The sequence below is a fragment of the Erythrolamprus reginae genome, chromosome 5, assembly GCF_031021105.1.
Source record: "Erythrolamprus reginae isolate rEryReg1 chromosome 5, rEryReg1.hap1, whole genome shotgun sequence".
In the NCBI taxonomy this organism is placed as follows: Eukaryota; Metazoa; Chordata; class Lepidosauria; order Squamata; family Dipsadidae; genus Erythrolamprus; species Erythrolamprus reginae.
The window spans coordinates 9536820-9559929 of record NC_091954.1 but is presented as its reverse complement, the minus strand read 5'-3'; the positions used below and the strand labels follow the sequence as shown (position 1 = coordinate 9559929).

The window sequence follows — 23110 nt, the reverse complement described above, 5'->3', positions numbered from 1 at the left end:
TGGCCAAAGTATTAGAGTTTCTTCTTCAGGATCTTACCTTCTAAAGAGCAGCTAAAGAGCACTGCACACCAAGACAACTAGACACAAGAACAGTTTTTTTCCTAACGCCGTCACTCTACTAAACAAATAATTCCCTCAACACTGTCAGACTTTCTACTAAATCTGCACTTCTATTCTACTAGTTTTTCTCATCATTCCTTTCACCCATTTCCTCCCATGTTGACTATACGACTGTAACTTGTTGCTTATATCCTAAGATTTTTATTAATATTGCTTCTTCATTGCTTATTTGACCCCTATGACAACCATTAAGTGTCGTACCACATGATTCTTGACAAATGTATATTTTATTTTATGTACGCTGAGAGCATATGCACCAAGACAAATTCCTTGTGTGTCCAATCACACTTGGCCAATAAAAATTCTATTCTATTCTATTCTATGGTTGGTCTCCTCTAGGACTCACCATTTTAATTGCCTGCAGTCCAAGGGACTCACAGGAGTCTTCTCCAACACCATAGTTCAAAGGCCTCAATTCTTTGGCGCTCAGCCTTCCTTATGGTCCAACTTTCACAGCCATACATTGCAACTGGGAAAACCATAGTTATTTGGGAGTAAATCCTAGCAAAGTCGAAGAAGTTTGCTTCTGAGCTATACAGATACTGGAATGATTAAACCCCTTAAAAACAAATCTCTGAAGAATTCTTCTTGCACTAAAACCATCTGAAAATTAAAAGAAGGCATTTGGGTCCTTCATAAGTTGAACAGAACCTGCCTTTTTTAAAAATACTCATCTAGCCCTCGACCCACGATATAACTCAATTGTTTTTCAGTTATACCAAAAGACTCCTTGGCATTCCCCAGGAATCCATCAGTGCTTAGCCAAATGAAAATGATGGACAAATATTTCTGGAAGAATTCTTCACCGACGATGATTTACAGAAGAGTCATAATATACGTTAAGCATGAGCTAATCATGATTAAGGCAGTCCTCCAGCAAATGTGCCCCAAACAATTCAAAGCATTTTAAATAGATATCCAAGCTTCCCCTGTTTTGGTTTGTTTTTAATACTGATTTACAAAATGAAGCTGATGGGAGGGAGGGAATTAATTCTCCCCTTGCCTTTGGCTCCTTAAGCCAATTCCCCTGCAGGGAATGAAAAAACAATATAAAAGGAAGCTGGAATAGACTCTACTAAAGCAGATCCTGCTTCTACTGAAGTTTACTTGGAGGATTGATTTAGCCTCATGTTCCAACCAGTCCTAAGATTTAGGTAAGCCACCGGGTCTTCTCCGAGTCCTGTCAACTAAACAATGCTGCTTGGCGGGACCCAGGGGAAGAGCCTTCTCTGTGGTGGCCCCGGCCCTCTGGAACCAACTCCCCCCAGAGATTGGAATTGCCCCCACCCTCCTTGCCTTTCTTAAGCTACTTAAAACCCACCTCTGTCGTCAGGCATGGGGGAATTGAGATACTCTTTCCCCCTAGGCCTTTACAATTTTATGCATGGTATCTCTGTATGTATGTTTGGTTTTTATATTCATGGGTTTTTAATTGTTTTTAGTATTGTATTATTATTGTACGCTGTCTTATTATTGCTGTTAGCAGCCCTGAGTCTCCAGAAAGGGGCGGCATACAAATCCAAGCAATCAATCAATCAATCAAAAATAGATAGATAGATAGATAGATAGATAGATAGATAGATAGATAGATAGATAGATAGATAGATAGTTACAACCAAAACAAACCCTGTCTCCAAAGGTGTAAACATCTAGGGCAGTGATGGTGAACCTATGGTACAGGTTCCACAGGTGCAGTGATGGGCTACCAAAATTTTTACTACCATACTGTGTGCGTGGCTTATGCATTTTGTTTCAACATCTTTCAGTGCAAATTGGGTGCTCTGGGGTGGAGCTCCATTTTCGCTACCCCACTGTGTTTCCCCCCGCCCGGTCTGGGCAGTAGCCCACCCCTGGTTATCTACTATATAAAGTGTATGTACACACACACACAGCTCTTCTAAAATTATACACATTCAACCTCATTTACTGTGATAGGAAAAACATACCCAGAGCCCAGAAGGAGAAAAAAGTAAATTTTTGCTACTGATACTGCATACCTGACCGTACCTGTAGGAACCCACCACTGCACAGGTGGCACATGGAACTATATCTTCTGCCACACAAACAGTTGCCCTAGCTCAGATCCAACGTGCATATGTGTGCCGGCCAGCTGATTTTTGGCTCACACAGAGGCTCTGAGAGTGTTTTCGGCTTCCAGGGAGTCTCCAGGGGGATGGAGGAGGGCATTTTTACCCTCCACCAGCTGCAGAGAAGCCTTTGGAGCCTGGGGAAGCCCTTGAAGCCTACTGGGCCCACCAGATTTTGGGAAACAGGCCATTTCCAGCCTCCAGAGGGCATCGGAGGGGCAAGGGGAGCTGTTTTTGCTCTCCCCAGGCACTGAATTATGGATGTGGGCACTCGTGCATGTGCACCCACGCTCTTTTGACACCCGAGGAAAAAAAGGTTCACTATTATTATTATTATTATTATTATTATTATTATTATTATTATTATTATTATTTATTGGATTTGTATGCCGCCCCTCTCCGCAGACTCGGGGCGGCTAACAACAGCAGTAAAACAGTACAACAAAATCCAATACTAAAAAACAGTTAAAAAACCCATTATATAAATACCAATCATACAGACACACATACCATACATAAAATAACACCATCACTTGTTGTATATACTCCTGGTCAGTTGGAGGATGGCGAAGAGTTTCATGACTGATACAGATAGTGTTTATGAATTAGCGGCAGGTCCTGGGTTACAGGTGTCAGAACAGGCAGGAGGCCAGCCACAAGACGTTGCTATGAGTCCAGTCTCCAGTGAAGAAGAGACAGATGCTAGATGGTTAAATCCACATTTCAGAAGGGTACAAAGGCGCAGGGAACAAGTGTTAGGGAAGAGATATTAAGGGGAGGAACGGGTTAATTACGGAAGTGATTTATTCGTCACGTCCAGGGGCCAGCGGGGAAGAAGGGCGTAGTTTTCAATGTTGTAAATCCATCATGGACATGTGCCGGTATGGCTACGAAGTAAGTTAGTTCATTCTCTGCTATTTAACAGCTGTTATTAGTGCTTTGAACTACGCTGAATAGACATAAATCTTAAGACAAGGGAGGAAGCCTGGAGGAATGCTTTGGTGTGCTCTAATTGCTAAAGATAAGAGAGGGAGGAATGTGACTGCCTGCAATGCATTTTGAATACGGATGAGAGGAGAAATAAAGATGGAGTTTTTAATTTTAATAATAATAATAATAATAATAATAATAATAATAATAATAATTTATTAGATTTGTATGCCACCCCTCTCCGTAGACTCAGAGCGGCTAACAACAATGATAAAAACAGCATGTAACAATCCAATAATAAAATACTAAAAAAAAACCTTATTATAAAACCAAACATACACACAAACATACCATGCATAACTTGTAATGGCCTAGGGGGGAGGAATATCTCAACTTCCCCATGCCTGGCGGTATAAGTGAGTCTTGAGTAGTTTACGAAAGAAAAACAGGGAGAGTGGGGCAATTCTAATCTCCGGGGGGAGTTGGTTCCAGAGGGCCAGGGCTGCCACAGAAAAGGCTCTTCCCCTGGGGCCTGCCAAACGACATTGTTTAGTTGACGGGACCCGGAGAAGGCCAACTCTGTGGGACCTTATCGGTCGCTGGGATTCGTGAGGTAGCAGGCGGTTCCAGAGGTAATCTGGTCCACTGCCATGTAGGGCTTTAAAGGTCATGACCAACACTTTGAATTGTGACCGGAAACTGATCGGCAGCCAATGCAAGCCACGAAGTGTTGAAGAAACGTGGGCGAATCTTGGAAGCCCCACGATGGCTCTCGCAGCTGTGTTCTGCACAATCTGAAGTTTCCGAATACTTTTCAAAGGTAGCCCCATGTACAGAGCGTTGCAGTAATCGAACCTCGAGGTGATGAGAGCATGAGTGACTGTGCGCAATGACTCCCTGTCCAAATAAGGCCGCAACTGGTGCACCAGGCGAACCTGAGAAAACGCCTTCCTCGCCACAGCCGAAAGATGATGTTCCAAGGTCAGCTGTGGATCGAGGAGGACACCCAAGTTGCGAACCCTCTCTGAGGGGTCAGTAGTTCCCCCCCCCCAGAGTAATGGAAGGATAGATGGAGTTTTGTTTATGAAATCCTGCATTCAGTAAGCGTTATTTCCAATTTAACCTAAGTTCTAGATTAGATTAGATTAGATTTATTGGATTTATATGCCGCCCCTCTCCGCAAACTCTAACCAGAATCCAGAACATCACTGATCTAGGGTCTGTTCATAAATGATCGTGGTTCTTCTGAGTTCAGAGCAAGCAGGAAGTCTGACGACAAGTGAATCAGCAAGATGAGGTTCCAAAGAACTTGTCATGTCAGAACGCATCCCAGAATTTCAAGAGTTCAGCAGAGAAAAATCCATGCTAATTAACAAAAGCTTCATTCATTCTCTTCTCGGTATGGTTTAATTTAAGCATGCACATGCAGGTTGTTGGTTTTTTCCCCCCCCCTGTGGATGCATTTAAAACGCTGCCTTGATACTAAAAAGGGCTTTGTGACAGAAGCATTTGTAGGCAAGTCCATTTCTTCAGATGCCCAAAGCAGAGAAGGAACATGATGAATTCTCTCTGTGTTTGCTCTCGACTTCTGGGAGGTGAGAAAGATCATTTTGCAGGGAGCGAGAGAGAAAATAAGAACCGGAGCTCCAAATACAAGCAATGTCCACTGAACTGAATTGACAGTTGGGAGCCTGCAAAAGAGAAATCTGCAGAAGAGCCGTCCTGGACATAGGACAAACCCTCAACATTTCCTTTAGCCGTGCAGGATGCGTTTTTGGAGCCAGCAGTCCCAGGGTGATAAGCAGGGGTGGGCAGCAGGCAGGACGGGGTGGGACGCAGTTCCACTGGTGGAAATGAAGATGCGTGCGCAGTCCAGCTGATCAGCGGCTGTCACTTCCTGGATTAATGGTCTCGGCTCGGCTCTCCTTTTTTCCCCTGCTGCTGCTACTGCATCTGTGCTCCTTGCTTTTTTCCTCTTTCCTCCTTGCTGGCCTCAGACGAGCTTCCCTCTCTCCTGCCCGGCTCCCCTCCAGCCTCACATGGCCACCTCCTGCCTGAGGTGCAAGCAGAAGGTGTAGGTGGAAGCGGCACTGGCAGCATTTATGCTTCTGGCAGAACCCGTTTGCCTACCCACCCAGCCTGAGGTGGGGGGGGCGACCCAGGAAGGAGAGCGCGGGAAACACGAAGGAAATTGTCACTCCAGCGAGCGATACTGGTAAGGTTGTAATTTGAGGACTTAACAGTTCACTTGAACGATGATGATCGTTCAAACCACTCCCACCTGGTCACATGGCTGGCAAGCCACTCCTACCCAGTCACATGACCATTAAGCCACACCCACAAAATAAGCCACCCCCACAGTGTGGCAGTAAAAATTTTGGCTGCCCATTACTGATGATAAGGCCTTAGAGCTGGAACACTTTCTACTGTGCACCGGTAGCCGCCACCAAATTGTGCAATTTGCGGCTGTCCTATGGCCACCGCCATCTTTTTTCTTCAATTTCTTTTTTGCTTCGCGCACATGCGCAGAAGCAAACTTCCACAAGGGGACACATGCATGAGATTTCGGTGATTTTTTTTGCTACTTGCGCATGCCAGAAGCAAAAATGCACTGGGGACACGCATGCATAGTGCATGCATGCACTTTTGCATGCGTTTTCAGAGAAGGGTGGCATGCAAATCTAATAAATAAAAATAAATAATAAATAATAAATAAGTCATAATCATAATAAATCGTAATCGTAATCGTAATCGTAATCGTAATCATAATACAAGACAACTGAAGCTGGGCGCACAGCACTCTGGTAGTGCCACTAATAGCAATTCGGCCTGGGATGGCTAGGACACTTTCCAGAACTTCTCCAAAGACATTAGCCAACAAGAGTTACCATTGGACAAGATTTAAATTTGAAACAAATACACTGCACAAAAAAATAAAGGAAACACTCCAAGAACACATCCTAGATCTGAATGAATGAAATATTCTCATTGAATACTTTGTTCTGTACAAAGTTGAACGTGCACAACAGTGTGTGGAATTGATTGTCAATCAGTGTTGCTTCCTAAGTGGACAGTTTGATTTCACAGTTTGATTTACTTGGAGTTATATTGTGCTGTTTAAGTCTTCCCATTATTTTTATTTCACCAAAAGAGCCCTCCACTCCTCCACTCGAAACAGAAGACCCTACGAAAATAGATTAACTATCCTGGGTCTTGAAAGCTTAGAACTGCGGCGCCTAAAACACGATTTAAGTATTGCCCACAAGATCATATGCTGCAACGTCCTTCCGGTCATCGACTACTTCAGCTTCAACCGCAACAACACAAGAGCACACAACAGATTCAAACTTAATATTAACCGCTCCAAACTTGACTGTAAAAAATATGACTTTAACAATCGAGTTGTTGAAGCGTGGAACTCATTACCGGACTCAATAGTGTCAACTCCCAACCCCCAACACTTCTCCCTTAGACTCTCCACGATTGACCTCTCCAGGTTCCTAAGAGGCCAGTAAGGGGCGTACTAGGATGGTCCCATTTCGGCCTTATTAGGCCTCACCAGCTAGCCACACCCCTTTCTTTTACTGGGATTCGATCTGGTGAACTCTATCACATATATATATATGTCACATGTTTAAGCTGAATTTGAAAATTAAGGCAGACTAGGATACATCTATTTTGGCCTTATTTTGGCCTCATCAGCTAGCCATACCCACTGGGACTTGAACCTGCAACCTTTGCCTTGTAAGGCAGAGAATTATCCTCTAGGCTACAGTATCCAATCCCTTCAGCTCTGTACCAGGGAAGGGTTACATTTTGTGTCGAATCACCCTGGTATATTGAAGGAACATCACAGCTCCTTTTTTGCCTCTTGGCCCAACCCAGGGCCATTTCCAAGGCAGTTAATTATATATATATCATATATATTCTCTCCATATCTCTTATATCATATATATTCTCTCCCTCCCATCTACTTCTCTTCTTTTTTACTTTCTATCTTTATATATATTACTTAATGTCTATTCTCTTCCATATGTATTGTATACTGGACAAAGAATAAATAAAATAAATAAAAATAAAGTATAAATAAAAGATAAAGAAAGAAACCAGGAACCACAAACTCAAGTAGCCTTGTGTGCTTCAGAATCAACCATGCCCAGCAACAGCAGGGATCTACTGGTGTCTGTCTGGCTCTTACCTAGACCTGCATAGATCAACTCCACCGCCTCTTGTAAATTATCACCCTTGTCTCTTTCCCAAACAGGTCCCCTCTCAACCTCGAGTTAGAAGCCATAGCACTCCTCAAGCATTAACATCAACAACTTAATGGGAAGAGGCCACACAGAGACAAAGAGATATTTATTGAGTTTCGCATGAGTTTTGTCTGATATTGCTTAGAAGGGCACCAGGACTTGGAAGCTAAAGCACCCCTCAGAGGTTTATTGCAGGAGCTGAAGCCAAGGACTTTTACATGAGTCATGTCTACTGCTTATATTTCTATTCCTTCATTCATTAGGGGATGAGAACTCCAACACCATTAAAACCCTGCTGTTCTGTTCAGGTCTGTGAGACCCGAAATCAAAGTTTGAGACCCTGTAAAAAATTTTCAATGCATATCTGAAACTTGAAATTTCATGACTTTGCATCATTTCAGGGGTTCCCTCTATGAGAATTTTTTTGGGGGTGGGGGGCTTCTTTCTTGCTGAAAAAAATTGGCCTAAAGTTCTGTTCCCGGGACACCCTGACCCGGCCCGAAAATTCTTCATGTGAGATGCTTATGTTTGGTCAATTTGAAAACCTTTTTCACTTGGAAAGTAGTCTGAACATTTCTGCACACAATGATATAAAAATTGAACTGAAAAAAATAATGCTTATTGGTTTATTTTGATCATAAAAGACAGCCCCCCTTTTTTGTGAACTTTCTTTCAATTTATAGATAGTTTAGCCTGCAAAATGCATTCAATTTTACTAAAGTTGGGGTGGGATTGGTAGTTTGAACATTTCTGAACATAAGAAAAATATAAGTGAACTGAATAAAATGATGCTTATTGGGTTTTTAAAATCAGAAATAAGCCCCCCCCCCACCGCTGCTTGCAACCATTTTCACTTTAAATTTTTTTTAGGCTCCAAATCTGAAATATTTTTAATATCTTGGGCATTGATTTACTCAATTTAACATTGCTGATCATCACAAAAATATTTTGGGGGGATGGGGGCGGTATGAATCTCTGGGGGCAGCTTGTTCCAAAGGGTTGGGGCAGCCACAGAGAAGGCCCTTCCCCTAAGCCCCACCAGCCGACATTGTCTAGTTCAGTGTTTTTCAACCAGTGTGCCGTGGCACACTAGTGTGCCGCGAGACATGGTCAGGTGTGCCGCGAAGCTCAGAGAGAGAAATTTATTTATTTATTTGTTTGTTTATTTGTTTATTTATTAGATTTGTATGCCGCCCATCTCCGTAGACTCGGGGCGGCTAACAACAATAATGAAACAACATATAGCAAATCTAATATTTAAAATAATTAAAAGACCCTTATTTAAAAAACCGAACATACACAAAAACATACCATGCATAAATTGTATAGGCCTAGGGGGAAGGGAATATCTCAATTCCCCCATACCTGATGACAGAGGTGGGTTTTAAGAAGCTTACGAAAGGCTAGGAGGGTGGGGGCAATTCTTATCTCTGGGGGGAGTTGGTTCCAGAAAGAAAGCAAGAGAGAGAGAAAGAAAGAGAAAGAAAGAAAGAAAGAAAGAGAGAGAGAGAGAGAGAGAGAGAGAGAGAGAGAGAGAGAGAGAAAGAGTGAAGGAGAAAGAGAACAAGAGAGAGAGAAAGAGAACAAGAGAAAGAAAGCAAGAGAGAGAGAGCAAGAGAGAGAGAGCAAGAGAGAGCAAGACATAGAGGGAGGTAGGGAGGGAGAAAGAGCAAAAAAGAGAGGAAGGAAGAGAAAGAAAGAGGGATGGAGAGAGAGAAAGAAAGAGGAAGGAAGGGAGAGAAAGAGGGAGAGAGAAATAGAGCGAAAGGGAGGAAGAGAGAGAGAGAGATAATGTTTTGGTCCAAACTCTCCCCCCCCCCTCAATGTGCCCCAGGGTTTCGTAAATGTAAAAAATGTGCCGCAGCTCAAAAAAGGTTGAAAATCACTGGTCTAGTTGACGGGACCTGGAGAAGGCCGACTCTGTGGGACCTGACCAGTTGCTGGGACTCATGAGGCAGAAGGCAGTCCCGTAAGTAATCTGGTCCGATGCCATGAAGGGCTTTATAGGTCGTAACCAACACTTTGAATTTCATTCGGAAACCGATCAGCACCAATGCTGTCGATTCTCTGTACAACAAAAGAAAAGAAACCAGAAGGAAAATGGAACTGGCAGAGACTATTGCCTGCCACCCATGGAAAAAGAAACCAGGATAAAGCAATTTGTTATCTCTCAACTGTTGTGGTTAGCTCTGGCCCAGCTCCTGCCCCAAGGACTGTGGATGTGGGGGAGACATCACATGCTGCAGGCCTGTTTTGCCCCTGGTGGAATCTGCTGATGAAGGCTCCTCTGACCAAGAAGACATGAGTGACAGGGAGGAGGAGAGTGGGGCAGACAGCTCAGAAGGAGATCAATTATCTAGCTCCTCCTTGGATTCAGAACAAGAGTTAATGATACAGCCATGCATGCGGAGAGCGATGCATAGGCAGCAACAACCGAGAGATTATTATCAAAGAAAATGAGGCCACCTGTGGTTGGGTGGGGCTGTGGTCATTAGTGAGGCTGCTATAAAGAGCAGCCTGTGGGTTTGGCCATTGTGGAGGATCATCTGATCGTTGTGTTTCGTGCCTGCTTTACTGACTTTGACCTTTTGTGTGCTGATTTTTCCCCGCTTTGAAACTAACCCACAGCAAAGTGTGTTTCACTTTGTGAAAGAAGAAGGACTGTGAATTGCCTCACAGCTGCAAGCTAAGTATCACAGGACTGATAAGGGACTTGTACAAATTACCAGTTTGTTTGGAGACGAGTGGTCTTGGCTATACCAAAAGAGGGCTTGGTTTAAGTGAATTTTCATTATAAAGAACATTGTTTTGAATTTTCAAACGTGTGTGTGTCTGAAATTGTATCTGTGCATTTTCGGGAGGATTCTACCAGAGTGCTCGACAGTACATCAACTAAGCAATGGATTCAAACTTCGATCATTTTTGGGCCTGCAGAGGATCCTTCCACAGCCCTTATCATACATGTTCTTACCCAGCCTGTTCTGGAAGAGGGGGAAATAGCCTGTAAAAACAGAACCAACAAATGTATACCCGAAAAATGTCTTCCCTTCTTTCAAAAAAAAACAAACAGCATTTGCCCAACCTGCCATCTGTTCTCCAGCTTCAAAGCTTCCATTCAAGGAGAGAATCCACATTTAGAGGTCCACCACTCATGAGTGGACAGTTTAAAACAACACTTACGAAAATTTTGCAAAGCCTAATGAAGTATCCCAGAACAGATTAAGGGGGGTGGTCTCGGATTTTTTTTTATTTTATTTTTTGCAGGCTTCGCACAGTCTGCTTCCTGCTCTAGCTAATAGCTTCTCCCTCTGATGGTGAAAGAAAAACAACATAATTAAATGTATATAATTACATGCCAAAGAGAACACTTGAAGCTCCCATGCGTTTGATGCATGTTCTGCTTATTCTAAATCCCAGGGAAGATGGCATGGAAGAGGGTCTATAGGAAGGATGCAAAACAGGGAGAGTGAGGGAGAGAAGATGCTTTGGGAAATGTTCGTTTAACTGCCCAAACGCTAAATATAGGAACAAATTTCGATCCAAGCTAGCTGAATGAGCGTCTCTGCAATCCAAGATTTGGCCATTCATCCACCCTGCTATTCTCACCTTCTTTAATGCAGGGGCTCTGTTTCCTCCCCTGGCTTTTAATCATCCTGCCCAACAGAAAAATAAAATGTTCCAAAAATATTTCGCAATGTTTCTTTTCATCCTTAAAATAGATAAACAGACAGACCGAGTCCTTCGTGAGTTGGGTGGCATATAAGTCCAAATAAAGTAATAAAGAAAGGATAGATAGACAGACAGACAGACAGACAGACAGACAGACAGACAGACAGACAGACTCCTTCATGAGTTAGGTGGCATATAAGTCCATATAAAGTAATAAAGAAAGGATAGATAGATAGATAGATAGATAGATAGATAGATAGATAGATAGATAGATAGATAGATAGATAAGATAGATAGATAGATAAGATAGACAGACAGACAGACAGACAGACAGACAGACAGACTCCCCATAATGACTGATTGTTTGGATGTGGGAGGAAAAGAAAGATCCCCAAGTTACTATCATAGTCAGCTGCAGGATGCTTTATCTACCAAGAGTCTTCCAAGAATAATTCAAAGAGTCTTGAACTCTTATTGGCTTGGTTGGTACCTGGATTGGCTTGGTACCTGGATTGGCTTGGTACCTGGATTACTGAAGGTTACCCTAACCCATCTGGTAGTTCAGCTCAAACAAAGTTGTCGAGATCCAAAGGGCAGGAACAGCAGCAGCACATGTTCCTATGTCCTGGCAGTCTCCATCAAAAGTTCAAACGGGGTGGGTCTTCTCTCTGACAATGACCCCGAAGCCCCTGAAGGTCAATTGGATTTTTTTTTCAGATTGAAATGGAACAGAACGTATAAATAATGCACCTTTATTAAATAAGCTTTCCCCATTTCAACTCAATCCACTTGCTCAACCACTAGAGGGTGTCAGAGGGTTAGGCTTTGGTTCTCCTCCCCTGCCCCCTAGTGATCACTTTAATTTTTGCAGCTCAGAACTTGTACCCCTAGGAATATAGCTAAGCATGAGAGCTAGAAATACTCCACCTTCATTAACCCACCCACCCTGAACATTGGCTAAATTGGGTTAAACCAGGAACAATCCATTCAAACGTACATGAATTTTGACATGGGAGCCTACCTCCATATCACCTCATATTTCCCCCCCAATGCATCATACCTTGATGAATCATTCTTAGGAGAAAATAACAACATTGCCAAGACATATAAGTAGGATTCTCTTTCTACAGTAATTACTTCAGAAATTCACTGCAGCTGGAAGAATGCAGGTGATAATCAATCTTGACTTATTCATCAAACTTTGCTGTAATGAAGAAGCCCTCCGTTCGTAAAAGCGAGCCAATTAATTTAGGATTGTTTTCTATTGTAAAAAATCTAATTTGAAACCATTTATCTAAGGCGGTATCTATGCAGCTACTTGTCAGCTCCTGTAAATCTGAGAAGTGTTTGCAACCAATCATTTGCATGGGGTATTTAATCAATTTCAAATCGGCATGGAATTACAGAGCGCATTTGGTTAAGTGATAACAGGGACGACAATGATAATAAATTGGCACTTCTTTAAACACTCTCTTTCCTTCTTCTTACATCACCTAAGGTTGCCAACTGGTCAGGCCTGCTTGTCCCATCAGTTCATATCCATTGATGGTCAAGTGGAGGGCAATTATATCCATCAGGGCTTTATCTTTATTCACTTCTGCAGCTCCATAGAGCAGGGCTCTCCAATGTTGGCAACTTTTAAGATTTGTGCACTTCAACTCCCAGAATTCCTCATTCAGCAAAGCTTGTGGACTTCAACTAGCAGAGTTCCTCAGCCAGCTTTGGGAGTTGAAGTCCACAAATCTTAAGGTTGTCAAGGTTGGAGACCTATGCCATAGAGAGATTGCTGTTCTGTAAGCACATTCTATAGAAACATAGAAATCTGACAGCAGAAAAAGACCATCTAGTCTGCCCTTATACTATTTCCTGTATCTTATCTTAGGATGGAATATACGTTTATCCCAGGCATGTTTGAATTCAGTTACTGTGGATTTACCAACCACGTCTGCTTGAAGTTTGTTCCAAGCATTTAGTATTCTTTCATTAAAATAATATTTTCTCACCTAGCTTCTGATCTTTCCCACAACTAACTTCAGATTGTGTCCCCTTGTTCTTATGCTCACTTTCCTATTAGAAACACTTCCCTCCTGAACCTTATTTAACCCTTTAACATATTTAAATGTTTTGATCACGTCCCCCCTTTTCCCTTCTGTCCCCCAGACTAGACAGATTGAGTTCATGAAGTCTTTCCTGGTAGGTTTTATGCTTAAGACCTTCCACCATTTTTGCAGCCCGTCTTTGTACCAGTTCAATTTGATAAATCTCTTTTTGTAGGTCAGGTCTCCAGAACTGGACACAGTATTCCAAATGGAGTCTATACAGCGGGATCACAATCTCCCTCTTCCTGCTTGTTATACCTCTAGCTATGCAGCCAAGCATCCTACTTGCTTTCCCTACCATCTGACTGCACTGTCCATCCATTTTGAGACTGTCAGAAATCACCACCCCTAAATCCTTCTCTACTGAAGTTTTTTTTAGAAAAATGTTCATACACATAACATCCCAAAATCAAAGCCAAGAAAAAAATGGGTTTTGCAAGTCTGTTTCTTTATCACCCTCTGCCAATACAGGCATATACACCCCTGTCTTTCATCCTCTGTGCCTTTTTTAAAGAAACCCAACCAGCAGAACCCCCTCTTCTAGGTGCCCCTTCCCAGAACAAAGCACCCTGTTCATCCACCACCCCCATCAGAGGCATATCCGGGGTGGAGAGAAGAGTCACTCCAGACAGAGTTCTTCTTTGTATGCCTCCCTTGGGCTTTCTCTCTCTTTTGCCTTGCCAACAGAAAGACAGATTGACAGATCCACAAAGCAAAACAGTGATCGGAAGGCACAACGCTGCAGAGGGGGCTTCCCACCCGCATACCCACACTTTTCAAATAATATATCCATCGCCCATTGAAAATATGACAACGTGTTGCAGAGGACGCATCCGATGAAAGCAAGCACAAGGGGGAAATGGGTCAAAAGCCACCAACCACAACAGAGACCCCCCCCCGCCTCCCCACTTTCCTCGCTTGGTTGCACCCAGGTCCCAAAACCAGGAACCAATACAACAATTCTGTGGAGTCAACCAACTGGAGGGGAGCCCTTGCGATGGACGTTCGCTTTCTCTCTTGGCAGACCAACCCCTCCAGTTGCCCCCTGCCAGTTCATTCTCAACTTTTAATAGCAAGGAAGCCCCCTCCTGGGGAAAATGGAGTGGCAAGTGTGACACACACACACACACACTCTTTGAACGACCTGAAAAACAAGCCCACCAGAGCGGGCGCAAATCACCTTCTCAAGAGACCAAACAAATTTGCATCGCGTTTATTTTTTTCCCCCTGGCAAGCTCTCCAAAACAAAGTCTCCAGTTTATTCCTTCTTTCCCCTTCCTCTTTTTTTAGTGGGAGACCCCCAGCACCTGGGGGCTGGCGCATTCCCACGCTCTTACTAAGTGATCTCTCCGCAGGGGCATCACCAGGCAAGAAAAAGACAAGAGCTACGGCGCATCGCTCCTCTCCTTTCCAAACCCGGGGTGGTACCCAGCCACTGGCCACCCCAGTAGCTCATATATTCCCCCGCGCAGAGGATGCGCAAGAGCCCAGCGCCGCCCTCCCCACCCCCAACCTCTGCTATCTCCCGCAATCCTTTCTTGGGCAAACAGCGCCCACCTTCGGCCGAAAAGGAACATCCCAGGCGCAAAAACCCTCGGCCGACGTCCCGCTGGCCCGCGCAAAAGGCTGGGTCGCCGCGGGAACGCCTTCTTCTGCCAGGAGACCCCCGGAGCGCTTTGCGAGGCGACGAGCGGGGAGTGGGCGAGCAACCCACCCACTCACACACACACCCAGGGCTCCCCGCCACGGGAGAGGCGCGCGGACGCCAAGCCGGCGCTTCGCTTACCTTCCTGCACGGCGTGGAAGGGGTTGTTGGCTTCGATCAGCTTGATGGTGTAGGTGATCTTCTCGCTCTGCAAGATGTCATCGTTGAGGCTGAGATCGGCCACCGCCTGCTTGAAGATCTCGTCGTCCTTGGCCGCGTTGCCTTCGAAGATCGCACCTGTTCGGGGGGGGGGGGGGGGTGAGGGAAAGAGTAACGTCCCGGTCACTGTTTTATTAAGCAACTTGCAACGGGGGAGCCACCTGCCCCTTCCTTTCCTCTCCTTCGGATTTCTTTCCCTTCTCGGAAGCAGACACGGCTTCATAGAAACGTAGACGGCAGAAAAAGACCTCAGGGTCCACCTAGTCTGCCCTTATACTATTTCCTGTATTTTATCTTAGGGTGGATATATGTTTCTCCCAGGCATGTTTAAATTCAGTTGCTGTGGATTTACCAACCACGTCTGCTGGAAGTTTGTACCAAGCATCTACTACTATTTCGACAAAATAATATTTTCTCACGTTGTTTCTGATCTTTCCCCCAACTAACCTCATGCAACAGCTTCAAACTCAATGTTAATCGCTCCAAACTTGACTGTAAAAAATATGACTTTAACAATCGAGTCATCGAAGTGTGGAACTCATTACCGGACTCAATAGTGTCAACCCCCAACCCCCAACATTTCTCCCTCAGACTCTCCACGATTGACCTCTCCAGGTTCCTAAGAGGCCAGTAAGTGCACTGATGTGCCTTTCGTCCCCTGTCCAATTGTCTTTCCTTTCCCTTTTATCATATATATTCTTTCCTTCCCACTCACTTCTCTTCCTCTTTACTTCCTATCTTTACTTCCTATCTTTTATATATCACTTAATGTCTATTCTCTTTCATATGTATTGTATATTGGACAAAGAATAAATAAATAGATAGATAGATAGATGGATGGATGGATGGATGGATGGATGGATGGATGGATAGATAGATAGATAGATAGATAGATAGATAGATAGATAGATAGATAGATAGATAGATAGATAGATAGATAGATAGATAGATAGTGCCCCCTTGTTCTTGGGTCTATTTTCCTATTAAAAACACTTCCCTCCTGAACCTTATTTAATCCTTTAAACATATTTAAATGTGTTTGATCATCTCTCCTCCTCCCTTTCCTTCTGTCCTCCAGACTCTACAAATTGAGTTCATGAAGTCTTTCCTGATACGTTTTATGCTTAAGACCTTCCACCATTCTTGTAGCCCGTCTTTGGACCCGTTCAATTTTATCCATATCTTTTTGTAGGTGAGGTCTCCAGAACTGAACACAGTATCCTAAATGGGGTCTCACCAGCGCTCTATACAGCTTCCATCAACTTTTCTGACCTAAATGGCCGGCTTCCACCTATGCTCCTTTCTCCCCCTTAGAAATGGCACCGGCTTTCTCCTTAGTTTGTTTGTTTATTTATATTTATATCCCGCCCATTCTGACAAGGCTCAGTTTGTCCAGCATCAGGCTTAAGGTTTGACCTTCTGCAAAATTGGTTGAGGCTAAGAGGATAGAACCAGAAGCAATGGGTGGAAACTAAACAAGGAGAGAAGCAACGTAGAACTAAGGAGAAATTTCCTGACAGTCAGAACGGTTGACCAGTGGAACAGCTTGCCTCCAGAAGTTGTGAATGCTTCAACACTGGAAGTTTTTAAGTAGATGTTGGATAACCATTTGTCTGAAGTAGTGTAGGGTTTCCTGTCTAAGCTGGGGGTTGGACTAGAAGACCTCCAAGGTCCCTTCCAACTTTGTTGTTGTTGTTCTTATCATCATCATCATCATCATCATCATCATCATCATCATGCTTTGATATCACCCTTGTTGGCAAACATTTCATTTCTTCCTCTCGTGCCAACTCAATCCTTGAGCTAAGTCTGGCCAATGCAAGACATTGAGTTTGATTCAGCAACCAGGTTAAAACATATACTGGACAGAGGTAGACTAAAGTAGAGTTGCTTCTTAAACCATGGTTAACAACCCCCTCCCCCCACCCAGATCAGGGCTGCAAAACCCGAAACGACCCACAGGGTGGCAGCAACGTGCTGCAAGCAACTCCCAGCATGGTTACCACCTAGCACAGGTTTGGGGGGCAGGTTTCCAGGTGTTGTGTTATTTTATTTTATCTTTCCCCTGGGTTGGCCTCTAAGCCTTGGGTCCCTCTTCAGGATGGGGGCAGAGCAAGGATGGTCCCCTCGGTTGGGCGGAGAGATTATTCCCCGCTGCTTTGGATCCCACCTCCCAAAATTCCCAGAAGATTGGGATGTACAATCTTCTGGGAAGAGTGTATGGATGAGATTGAAGGGTTTTTTTATATTACTACCAATATTGTAAATTAACTTATTTATATTGTTTTATTATTTTACTGTTGTAAGCCACACTGAGTCTCTCAGGAGTGGGTAGCATACAAATTGAAATAGATGGATGGATGGATGGGTGGATGGATGGGTGGGTGGGTGGGTGGGTGGGTGGATGGACGCATGAACAGACAGAAAGACAGACAGACAGACAGACAGACAGACAGACAGAAAGATAAGATAAGATAAAATGGGATGGATGGATAAGATTGGATGGATGGGATGGATGGATGGATGGATGGATGGATGGATGGGTAGATAAAGAGAGGGAGAGACAGACAGGCAGAAAGGTAAGATTGGATGGATGATGGATGGGTGCATGGATGGATGGATAGATAGATAGATAGATAGATAGATAGATAGATAGATAGATAGATAGATAGATAGATAGATAGATAGATAGATAGATAGATAGATAATAGACGTATGATAGATAGCTAAATAGATATAGATAGCTGGCTGGCTGGCTGGCTGGCTGGCTGGCTGGCTGGCTGGCTGGCTGGCTGGCTGGCTGGCTGGCTGGCTGGCTGGATGGATGGATGGATGGATGGATGGATGGATGGATGGATAGACAGACAGACAGGCAGATAGGATTGGATGGATGGGTGGATAGGTGGGTGGATAGGCAGATAGATAAAGAGAGATAGATAGATAGAGAGAGAGAGAGAGAGAGAGAGACAGACAGACAGACAGACAGACAGATAAGATTGGATGGAGGGATGGAAGGATGGATCAGACAGATAGATAAGGTTGGGTGGATGGATGGATGGATGGATGGATGGGTAGATATATAAAGAGAGAGAGAGGCCCCAAGAACTCAGGAAGGAAGCTGTGGCTTTGAATTTAAAGGGATTCGAGTGGAGACTAGTGGCTCTTTGCTGGAACAGGGAGCAGAGGGTGGGGTAGGGTAGAATACGCAGACACTTTTCCTCAAAAGTTTCCTGTTCGGGGAGAGGAGGAAGAGGAGAAGGAGGAGGCCTGAAATCCAGTGCGATGGCCCTCCGCATCCACGCCTGAGCTGCAGTCTGCACTGCATTCTTTGGGGTACCTACTTCAGCCTTTTTTAAAAAAGAGAGAGAGAGAGAGAGAGAGATGGGAAAGGAGCGATGCTTCCTCTGGGATCTTTGGGGTCCCGCCCTCCCCTCACCTGTTTTTAGAGCCTTGGTGGCGCAATGGTTAGATCACAGAACTGCAAGCTACTTCTGCTGATCACCGGCTGCCAGCAGTTTGGCAGATCGAATCTCAGCAGGCTCAAGGTTGACTCAGCCTCCCATCCTTCCAAGGTGGGTAAAATGAGGACCCAGGTTGTTGGGGGCAATAGGCTTATTCTCTGTAAACTGCTTAGAGAGGGCTGTAAAGCACTGTGAAGTGGTATATAAGTCTAAATGCCATTGCTCTTGATTTCTGGAATGGCCACCCTCACCCTAAAACGGTGGGTGAAATTCTTTCTTTTTTCTTTCTTCCTCCTCCTCTCCTTCCTTCCTTCCTTGCTTTCTCCCTCCCTCCCTCCTTCCTTCCTTCCTTCCTTCCAACTTCTCGCGTGGTGGGGTAACCTACCCTGGACACCCTCCACCCCTCCACCCCAATCCTTCCTCTGAGCGGGACCGTGCAAAACTCCATCTCACCGTGACCACTAGGTGGCAGCAAAAAAAAACAACAACCCGCGCCTCTCTGCTGCCCCGCACTGGACCGCCAGATGGTTGCAGCTCAAGTCAAAGGCCGAAGACAAACGCACCCCGTTGCTTTTCCTTAACAACCCCACCCACCCACCCACCCCCAGTTCTGCGGGCCCTTAAGGTTGACTTCCAGCCCTACACCGGGAGCTGATAGGCCTGGAGGCTTGGCTTTCAGCCACCCTCGGAATGGCGGAGGGGGGATCCTCCCCACCCCAAGGCTTCCTTCTCTCTCGCTTCCAAGCAAGCAGGAGCCGTGCCTGCGCTTCTTCCGCGCGCCGAGCCCTCGAGGGGAGGTTTTGAGTCCGGAGCTGGGAGTTTTGCCTCGGCTCAAAAAACACCCACGCTTCCCACTATCGGCCGATGCGGAGAGAAACCTCGATGCGCGCCCCGGGGACCCAGTCCGATGCCCGGGCAATCCGTTCCTTTGGGGCAAAGCGCATCCAATCTTTGGTGGGTTTAATTATTATTTTTTTTACGTTGGGTCTCGGCGCCTCCCCATTCTCTCGTTGCTTGGCCCCCGCCTTTCAAAGGCATCTCGCCTTCTTCACAACAACCCTGCAAAGTAGATGGGCTGAGAGCGGATGATGGTCCACAACGCCAAGTTTTCACGGCCGAGGATGCGTTGGACGCCGCGACCCTCATCCCACACCTTCCCCTCCCCAAGCATCCCGTTGAATTTTCTGGGCACCGAACGCATTTTCCTGGGGGACTCGGCACACAACCACCCTGGTAGGTAGGCTGGGCGGATCGGCCCAACGTCATCCCGGGCGCTTTTCTGACCGAACCGAGCGCCCACTTGCCTCCCTCGGCCAGTCCCTGGGCTCCGGAAGTGGCTTTTGGGGGGGATCTCCCCCACCGCAGATTCGAGCGCCCCCACCAGCAGACACGCGAACCTACCCCTCCCACCTCAGCCCAGGCGGAGGGGGGGAGGGGGTAACTCCAAAGTTGAAGGAAGGCGGTCCCTCGGGTTCGGGGGGGAGTGATGGGGGGCGTCAGTCCTCCATCCGGGAAAGTCCGGGAAAGCCAGAGGAGCATCCACGCGCAAACAGGTCTATAAGGCGCCCGCGGGCTTTGCGGGAAGAGACGCGAGCTGCGGCCGGCAGATCGGAGCGAGAGTCGCCTCGAAGAGGGATGGGGGACCCTCCCGCGCGGCCGCCCGAAGCATCTTTCCATCTTCCCCCTAACTTTGCCACGGGGTCCATAGTAGCAGGAGCTGTGGTTTGCGGGTGGGGAGGGCAATCTCTCTCCCGCTCTCTCCCTGTCTCTTTCTCTCCCTCCCCTCCATTCAGCGCAGCTATCTTCGGCGCTTTGCACCCTAACCAGGTCCGATTAACACCCCCACCCGCAACTCCCCCCCCCCAAAAAAAATCGGCGTCAACCTTATCTATCTTTCGCTAGTCTGCCTCTCCACACACGCACGCCAGCCAGGGCTCTTGGGCTTTTTCCTTCCTTCCTTCCTTCCTTCCTTCCTTCCTTCCTTCCTTCCTTCCTTCTTTCTTTTTTCTATTTTCTTTCTTTTTTTCTTTTCTCTTACCGATATGGATGATCGAGTCGGCTCGCACGGAAAGGCACTGAAAGATCCAAGGGAAAAGCCAGACCATCAGTACTTCCATTTCCAAGCTCTGTCGAAGCAGCACATCAGCCCGGATTTGGTCTGGGGGAAGCCAGAGAGATGGAAGGGAGGGAGGGAGGGAGACGGAGGGAAGGGAGGGAGGGGAGAGCGCGAGAAAAAGAAAAGCGCAAGGTTGGGGTGTTTTCCCCACCCCTCCAAAAAAATATTTTAAAAAATAATAAAATTCAAAAGGAACGTCAACCTCTCCCTTAAGTAATCTTCCAAGCAGAGGGAGGGAAAAGTGGGGAAGGGATAAAATCGTGGCGGGGATCAATCGACGAAGAAGCGGCTGTAAACAAGGAGAGTAAAGATTTGCTTTTTTCCGTTAAGTGGGAAACGGGGGGCGGCGAATCAGGCTCGAGAAAGACGCGACCCAATGGATAAATCCCGGTTTTGGTAGGAAACGACGGCGATTAAAAAAAAAAAAAGCCCCTCGACTTCTTCAGCGGCCAACAGCAGCTCCGGAGCACTAGCGTGTCTCCCCTGAATGCGTGTGAGCGCGCGCGTGTGTCAGAGCGCGCGCGCCCGGGCGTGTGTGCCCGCTGCGCGCGCGAGCGAGCGCGTCTCCGGGTCCCCGGCAAACTGCGGAGGCACCCCCCCCTTACCCTCCTCCCCCTCCTCCTCCTCCTCTTCTGCCCCCTCCCTCCCTCGGACCACGTGATTGCAGAGCCTCCACTACTCAATATAGTCTGGGCGCAAAAAAAAAAAAAAAAGGGATGGAGAGGAAGGAACGACTCCCGGAGAGATCGAGGCGGGGGTTGGAGGTGGAGGGCGCGCGCGCTCGGAGAGGGGGCGAGAGAGGCAAGAGAGGCGAAGGCAGCTGGGCACCGAGAGCTGAGATGCCAGGCAGGGGGCTGGATGCCAGGGCGGGAGCCCCCTCCCCCGCCAACCCCCCCCCCTCGTCTCACGCCCCTCTCCGCCCCTTCCCCTCCGCCCATCCACATCCCCGAGGGGAAGGAGAGGCGAGGAAGGATGTGTTGGAACCCAGCCCGGAGCTGCAACGAGCGGCGCCTCTGCCCGGCGGCGGCGCCTGTGTTCAACCTAGACTTGCGAGCCAGCAGCGGCACCTGAGGATGCCCTCGCCCGGGAAGCCTGGCTTGAGCTGAGCCCCCTCTTCTTCCTCTCGGTCGCTGAGCTGCGCCCTACACTCGAGAGGCGGCGGGCGAAAGGCGAGCGGCGGGCCGAAGCGACGCCACCAATACACCCCCATTCCCCATCCTGGAGCCAAAGTTGGAACTTTGCCGAGCGGTGCTATTGTCAACCCGCGTTTAGGGGCTGGTTGGCTCAACAGAGGCAGAGGCTGGAAGTGTCTCCCGGGGGCGCTGGGGCTACCTCAACACCCCCCACAAGGGAGCTCGTGTAGCCCGACTTTCCATACTTTCTAGGTCGCCCGGAGCAAACGCCCCAAAGCGAGGGTCCCCCCACCACTACCACTCCCCTTCCGAATCGCTCCACGGCAAGTCTCCCCACCCCCCTTTTTTCCCCGCAAGCAAAATGGGCAGACACCCACCCTCTCACGCGCGTGGAACTCTCGGGGGGGGGGTGGAAAAAAAGCGAGACGTGCAAAGTTGGCGATGCCGCCGTTTGGGGAAACCTTCCCCTAAGACCACACCAGCCCCCGCCCCCCGCCGCCTCAATTGGACAGGCTGGGTGGACTTCAGACGGCCGATCCATCCCCCTTTAAAACAAACACTCCAGTGATCGCGGCCCCCATCTCGCCCGCCCCCCACCCCCTGCAAACGTGAGAAGCTTTTAAATAAACGCCGCTCCCGGAGCCCGAGAGCGCAAATTCATTCAAGGAGGGGGGAAGGCGGACGACGTAAAGGCGAGACGAGGGAGATTCGCCAATGTGATTTTAAGAGACTCCACGAAGTGAAAGTGCGCGAGGGGGGGATGTGGCAGCCCCGAGGAGGGGGGGGGGGTCGTCAGATCGGCAAGTGGGAAAAAGATAAAGGGGGGAGAGATGTTTATCTCGCTTGCGTGGAAAATGCAAGGGCCCGTGGCTGATCCGCGGTAAATAAAACACCCGAGCGCAATCCTCCGTGGAGTTTAATCCATGGCGCGAAGGGCGATGTGAAATCGCCCTTGCGTTGGATGGCGCCCAAGAAGCGCCTGGCCAGCCCCCTCCTCCTCTTCACTGTCTGGTTTGTGTGTTTGTGTGTGTGCAGATTCCGGTGTCAAAAAGAGAAATCAACACAGCCGGCGGATCTTCGGCCCGAAGCTTCTACCGGACACGTTTGGTTGCCACTTAAATGGATGGAATGATGATCTCGCAACGGCGGTTTGCGCCTCGCTGAGCAATTAGCTAGGAAACAGCCTACAGATTTCCCCTTTCAGCTGCTCTGCAGAACAACCAGCAGGAGAAGAAAAGCCGGCAGATGACGATGTGTAGCTCTGGGGTCTCCAACCTCGCAACTTTTAAGGCCTGCGGACTTGCGGCTGGGGAATTCTGGCAAGTGAAGTCCACAGGTTTTAAAGCTGCCAAGGTTGGAGACTCCTAACTGCATTAAA

The 23110-nt window shown here is 47.0% G+C and overlaps 1 protein-coding gene across 1 annotated transcript in view; it reads right to left on the bottom strand.

The window, feature by feature from the left end:
- GRID1 (glutamate ionotropic receptor delta type subunit 1) overlaps nucleotides 1–23110 on the bottom strand; it is a 1069958-nt gene that overhangs the window by 875274 nt on the left and 171574 nt on the right. The window contains exon 3 of the mRNA XM_070753904.1: nucleotides 14945–15100. Coding sequence (XP_070610005.1) covers nucleotides 14945–15100 — 156 coding nt within the window. The remainder of the gene's footprint in view (nucleotides 1–14944; nucleotides 15101–23110) is intronic.